At 46.6% G+C, this 7,027-nt stretch overlaps 1 protein-coding gene across 1 annotated transcript; it reads left to right on the forward strand.

Annotated features, from left to right (window-relative positions):
• Positions 1 to 944: 944 nt before the first annotated feature.
• Positions 945 to 2,641, forward strand: GPR27 (G protein-coupled receptor 27). Its single transcript, XM_068251840.1, has one exon. The coding sequence runs from the start codon at positions 1,165 to 1,167 to the stop codon at positions 2,233 to 2,235; it is 1,071 nt and encodes a 356-aa protein (XP_068107941.1). The 5' UTR covers positions 945 to 1,164; the 3' UTR covers positions 2,236 to 2,641.
• Positions 2,642 to 7,027: the final 4,386 nt, after the last annotated feature.

Here is a 7,027-nt window from a genome sequence, read left to right on the forward strand (position 1 = left end):
GAAGTGTTATTATAATGGCCCACAGGTTTTTTTTCGTGGGGTGGGGGGGGGGGGGGAGGTTGTTATGGTGGAGGGGGAAAAGAGAGAAGAGTAGCTACAACTGCTAAGTGTGTGAGAGTAGAAGGGGGGTTGGATTTTGATGGCCATACTGATTACTGGGGTGGGAAATAGTTCGTGACCAGGGGTGTAGCAATAGGGAGTGCAGAGGTTGAGACCACATCAGGGCCCTTGGGCCATAGGGGCCGCTCGGGGCACTCCCTCAACTGCAGTATTAGCTCTCTATTGGTCCTGTGCTCATAATAATCACCTCTATAGATACTTTGAATAGTAGTAATCATTAACAAACTGTTCCCCACCCCCTTCTTGCACCTCTGACACTGTAGTTGCCATTGACAGGGGTTTTGGTGAGCCGTATCAATTGTTATGTATAGAGTGCTTGGGGGGTACCAATGTAAAACTTGCATCAGGACCCACAGCTCCTTAGCTACGCCACTGTTGCTGACAGCAATTGCTGTGGGGAGGGCTATGATAGCCACACTTATGTGATTGGCTACACTTACCAGGCGGTGAATGGAGAGGTTGAGGCGGTCACAAGGGGGTCACTTAGTGAGGGGGCCCACTTTTTTTGTGCTTGTTCTTCATGCTTTGCACGTACACCCTGGTTGACCAGGTTTTTATAGTCCTGTTGTGTATAGTTACATTTATAGTAATTGCTTTTAAGTCTTCATTCATGTTTGTTATGACCAATGAAAAAATAAGAACGTTCAGGACCCAACCCCATTTTCACCCAAATGGTCTTTTTTTAATGTTTATAAAAATTCACAAAACGTGTATAATTGATGCAGAATAGACGGTATGATCTAATTACTACACGCAATCCATGCATGTCAGATGGGTATATGAACCAATCAGCCAGGCAGCCTGACACAGCAGTGATTTTATAGAGATGGCACGTCTGCCCGGCTCCTGAGCACTGGCATCTGGAGACAGACGGCGGCAGCTCTCTGCAGACCAGGGATGTGGGCAGCTCTGCAATCAGACGTGGGCTATCTGTGCATCTAGCACACACGCTGCCTGCATACATTACGGCGCTGGAGCTGTCTGATCAGATCCTTTATTTGCTGCACATGAGTTGGAGGGGAATCAGCCGCAGCTGTTGTCTCCATGGCTGTCCAGGAGCTGGAGAAAAGCAGCAAGCTGGCGTCCCTGGGCATCATCTCTTGCGTGAGCCTGCTGGGCAACCTCCTGTTCGCCTTCACTGCCCTGCGAGACCGGAGCCTGCACAGAGCCCCATATTACCTGATGCTGGACCTGTGTCTGGGCGATGTGCTGCGCTCTGTGCTTTGTTTCCCGCTGGTGCTGAAATCCATCGGCAGCGGCTCGCAATGGACCTACAGCAAGAGAAGCTGCAGGGTCATGGCCTTTGGGACGGTGCTGCTTTGCTTCCACGCCGCTTTCATTATGCTGTCTATCAGCCTCACCAGGTATATGGCTATAGCCCACCACAGGTTCTACTGCAAGAAGATGAACGGCTGGGCGTGTGCTCTGGTCATCTCCATGGCCTGGATCCTGTCCATAGCCATGGCTTTGCCCCCTGTCTTTGAGGTGGGCACCTATAAGTTCATCAGAGAAGAGGACCAGTGCACCTTTGAGCACCGTTATGTGAAGGCCAACGATAGCCTGGGCTTCCTGCTGATGCTGGCCTTCATTCTGGCTGCCACCCACTTTGTGTACATGAAGCTTTTGTTCTTCATCTATGACCATAGGAAGATGAAGCCAGCCCAGCTCACCCCAGCCATAAGCCAGAACTGGAGTTTCCATGGACCTGGGGCCGCAGGGCAAGCGGCCGCCAACTGGATTGCTGGGTTTGGACGGGGTCCTACGCCACCCACTCTGGTGGGCATGAGACAAGGCAACCAGCATCAAATCAAGAGGCTGCTGGTGCTGGAGGAGTTCAAGCAGGAGAAGAGGCTCTGCAAGATGTTCTATGCCATCACTTTCCTTTTCCTCCTCTTTTGGGGCCCTTATCTGGTGGCTTGCTACCTGAGGGTGTTTTTGAAAGCTGCTGCTTTGCCCCAGGGTTTTCTGACTGTGGCTGTTTGGTTGAGCTTTGCCCAGGCAGGCGTGAACCCCATTGTGTCCTTCATGTTAAACAAAGAACTCAGGCTTTCTCTAAGGGCTTCCTTGCCTTGCAGGAATACACAGACTCAGAGTGAGCCTTACATTGATACCTAAGCTTCTTTGTGATATCTCAGTCTGAGCTATGCAAAGCTCTGGTTGCTATAGCGATCATATGCCTCCTCCTCAATCAGGGGCCATCTATGATAGTATAGGTGAGACATTGTCAGCCTGCAACTGTATCTTCCACTGAGGATTTATTTGGGTGCTTACTGATAAAATAGGTGGTGGCTATTGTTATAGGCAAGCAGCCTTGTCTCACTGTAGATGTTAACAACCAATTTACAACCATCAGCATCAGAATTACTTCTCACTGAAATGAATGAATCACTGATGAATGGATGGATTGATTGATTTGTTCTGTGGGTTTTGACAAAGCAGAATATGTTAATTACAAAAGATGTATACCTACAGGGTCTTTATAGGAGGAAAGTAGCATAGAAAGGGCATCGTTTACAAACAATGAGACAAACAATGGCACTTCTATCACTCAGATTCCTGTGTGTGTGTGTGTGTGTGTGTGTGTGTGTGTGTGTGTGTGTGTGTGTGTGTGTGTGTGTGTGTGTGTGTGTGTGTGTACTCACTCATATGTAAAGATTTTGAAAGTTTCAGGTAGACTTGATGCCGCTTCAAAATGAACGAATTCAACTGGTCCGTTTTCATGCTGCATGAACTCTGAATTATTTGCATCCATTGACTAGACCTAGTTAGAAACACTTGGGTTTTTATTGCTGTCTGTATCCACACCAGGGGAGAATTTCCCTGTCTTGATCAGCACTGGGCAAACTACAGGTGCGTACACACGCACTACTAAATGCAACGACGGGTCCGCCGCACCCTCCTGCTGGGCGGTCTTTAGCCGACAGTATGCACGTGTGTACGCGCTGTCGGCGGACTGATAAGGCTGTTTCTGAACGATCCGCCCAGCGGTAGGGTCCGGAGGACCCGTCATTGCATATAGTAGTGCGTGTGTACGCACCTTACGGCTCACGGGCTGTATCCGGTCCGCATACTCTGTGAATCCGGCCCAGGGTGGGTGACCGTATTTCTCTCCTCCCTCCTTCCCTGCAGACTTGGAAGCGGGCTTAAAGGATACCCGAGGTGACATGTGACATGATGAGATAGACATTATTATTATTTAATATTTATATCGCGCTGACATCTTCTGCAGCGCTGTACAGAGTGTATAGTCTAGTCACTAACTATCCTTTTTGGGGTAAGCCTAATGCCATCCAAAAAAAGTTCATCCACATTTCATAAGTGTATATTCTTCACTGTAAACCTCCTCCAGAGAAATTGGCCAAATCCTGTCACAGCGCTTATCAATATACGCTCACCAGATCGGTTGGCCAATCCTTTCAGATCAGCAATCAGCGTTTTTGGCCTTGCCAGCAAAGGTTCCTCCGGTCACTCCACCAGCCTCTCCGGACATCCAACCATATACTCAGAATAAGATAAGGAAAATGCAATAGTGTGATACCGTTTAAACGAGTCGTAGTATTAACACCAGTGCACCCCTTTCCTCAACAGTGCCACCCAACGTGCTTCCACCAACATAGATACACAGGGCGCTCACCAGATGCACTGGCCGACCCGCAACAGACCAGCAGTATAGCGTGTTGATATAGCTTTAACTCCAATACTTGGGGTAAAGAGCATCCTAGGACTCAAACAAAGCCGACCATAGCATAATTCCGTTTGATTTTAATAAGTAATAAAAAGTAGTGCACTTACAAATTTGATGTCCGGAGAAGCTGGTGGAGTGACCGGAGGAACCTTTGCTGGCAAGGCCAAAAACGCTGATTGCTGATCTGAAAGGATTGGCCAACCGATCTGGTGAGCGTATATTGATAAGCGCTGTGACAGGATTTGGCCAATTTCTCTGGAGGAGGTTTACAGTGAAGAATATACACTTATGAAATGTGGATGAACTTTTTTTGGATGGCATTAGGCTTACCCCAAAAAGGACATTTGAGCATTAGGCAGCAATAGTGCTGTAGTTTATGTTAACTGTTGATCGCTCTGCTTTTATGTTTTAATATTTTTTACCTTGTAAGTGTTACACACACTTTTTATGCAGTAAGCGAACCAGACTGGCATAGGAGAGAGGAGAGTAAGGAGAACAGTGAGGAGCGCCAGGTCTTTTATTTTTGATTTTTAGTCACTAACTGTCCCTCAGAGGAGCTCACAATCTAATCCCTACCAGAGTCCTATGTCTATATTTTGTATCGTGTAGTGTATGTATTGTAGTCCAGGGTAAATTTTTTAGGGGGGAGCAAATTAACTTAGCTGTATGTTTTTGGGATGTGGGAGGTAACCGGAGTGCCCGGAGGAAACCCACACAGACACGGGGAGAACATACAAACTCCTTGCAGATGTTGACCTGGCTGGGATTCGAACCGGGGAACCAGTGCTGCAAGGCGAAAGCGCTAACCACTATGTCACCGTGCTGCCCCAAGCACACTAATAACTATGCTGTATTCCTTTTTTTCTTTCTCTGCCTGAAATAGTTAAAAATCTGATATGAAAGTGGCAGTTCCTGTCTGAGTCAGGACTGGGCCAGACTACAGTGTGACCCTCACTGATAAGAAATTACAACTATAAAATACTTTCCTAACATAAAATGGCTTCTAAGAGCAGGAAAGAGATAAAAAGGGTTAATAGTTCATAGATTTTAGCTCTGGCATACTTCAATGAATGTGTCATTGAGCAAAAACAATAAAACAGTAAAAACTTAAAAAGTAGATTAAAATATAAAATAAAACTGTGGAATATCTTAAAGAGTTTTTTTTAGGAGAAGGAGGATAGATACAATTGTTTATTTCATTCGTTTATTTTCACCCCAGGTGTCCTTTAAAGGTGCCCATTAAAAGTATAATTTTTCACTAAATGCGATTTTTCGATGAGATTTTATAAATAATCAGAAGTTAATTATCGGTTGTTCACATTTACTGAACGATTCTTTCTACAAATTTGATCATAAAATCCAACTTTTGGATCGATTTTATCCCATTTAGCAATCAACCAAAGAATCATTTCTTATTAATTGCCTTTATAAATGGCGAATTTTCTATACAATCATTAAAATTGCATCGAAAGATCGCATATGAAAAAATTGTACAGTTAATGGGCACCTTAAAGTGGATCCGAGATGAAAAACTAGTAACTTGTCTATATATCTTATCTGAAGTTTAGATAGTTTACACAGCAAATCTAGCCCAGACTGAGCTCCCATGAGCCCTTGCTACTGTCTGAAAATGCCAAGGCTCTCTGAAAAGCTGTGGGCGAGGCTTGTTTAGTTTATAGGGAATTAGAGTATTAAAACAAAAATAAAAAAGTATTTGGCTTGAGGAATGCCCTATTAACAATAGGAAAGGAACACAATTATGCAATGAGTAGAAGTTCATCTTGGATCCACTTTAAGTGGGAGGGTTAACTCACCTAATGGCCACAGCATCGTCATGCGACACGCCGCCAGTATGTACCAGCTTATTGTATGCTCGTACGTACTGACGGCGTGTCACATAATGCTACTGTGGCCATGGAGACCCGACTCTGGAAGCGGCGATTAGGTGAGTTAACCCTCTCGCTTAATCCCACTCGCAACTCGGGAGGGAGGACAAGAGGAGAGCAGTTCGGACCGGGTCACATAAAGTTTGCCTAGCCCTGTACTAGATCATTCCTGTTTCAGGTTGACAATCTGGGGTGTGTGTGCAGGTATCCCCGACATCAGCAGCCAACTCAAGTAGGATATTAATCAGCTGACTTCTGTTGTGATTCCCACTGTGAGCTGCAGCAAAACACCTCCTGCTGAAGCTCCGCCCTCTCCTCACCATAGTACTGAATGTGCTGAGCAGCATACTGGTGCAGTGTTTGCATGCAAAATGTCACTTGAAGAAATCACATGCTTTTTGTGCAACATTTATCCTGTGTGTGTACATTGGGTCCGGTTCAAGCCACAATAAGACCCTGGGTAAAAATTAACCTGCCCCACCCCCATAGAATATTCAGCACCCAGGTCCCCGAGCTGGCTGACACTCTTGCCAGATCTCCTCCCTCTGTTCTCCCTGGGGCCCCTGCACTGTTGTTGTTAGCATAGCAACCCCAGTCTGTGCACTCTCATCTTCATCCTCACAGGGGCACCTCTTCTAAGTGACCCGGAACAGGTTATTGTGTAATATTATGCGACGGGTCATGGAGAAGAGGCAGCCAACGGGTGAAGATGGGGAGTATGGACATGGCAGCGCACAGGGACGCTATGCTGACAAAATTTTGCAGGGGCCCCAGGAAGCACAAGTCAGGGGGTGACCGGGTTGTGTGGGGGGGGGGGGGTTCCCTTTGCCTTTATGTTAACACTGGCCCTGTGTGTACATAGCTTAACATGCATACACAGGCATAATTACTGTTGGCTGCAGGGATCAGAACTCGATCCCTGGGATGAGAGTTCCATCGGAGTGCTTTACAGATGCATCGCTAACCTACAGGCTAGCGACACATCTGTTGCCATGGAGGAGGGAAGGGGGACAATGGTGCAGTGCATGACGGAGTGACAGTGGGCATGGAATTATGGTGGTCGGGTGTCACTGTCAGTATAGATCCAGTACCCATTATACATTCTGTAACAGGCTGATATGAGTCTTAATTGAAAAAAGGAGTAGATTTTTACTTACCTGGGCCTTTTCCCAACCTCCCGCAGTCTATCTAGTCCCTGACTGTCCTCCCAATCTGCACCACTGTGTCACTGGCACTCCATGTGCTGTCCGAGCCGCGCGCTGAAACACGCACCATGACCGGGAGCGTTTTGCACCTGCGCATAAAACTTGCAAATGTGCAAGCGCAAAATGGTCCC

This window comes from Hyperolius riggenbachi, chromosome 9, assembly GCF_040937935.1.
Source record: "Hyperolius riggenbachi isolate aHypRig1 chromosome 9, aHypRig1.pri, whole genome shotgun sequence".
In the NCBI taxonomy this organism is placed as follows: Eukaryota; Metazoa; Chordata; class Amphibia; order Anura; family Hyperoliidae; genus Hyperolius; species Hyperolius riggenbachi.

What these genes read in the sequence shown, in the direction of transcription:
- GPR27 (XM_068251840.1), top strand. Translation starts at nt 1,165, where the DNA reads ATGGCTGTCCAGGAGCTGGAGAAAAGCAGCAAGCTGGCGTCCCTGGGC.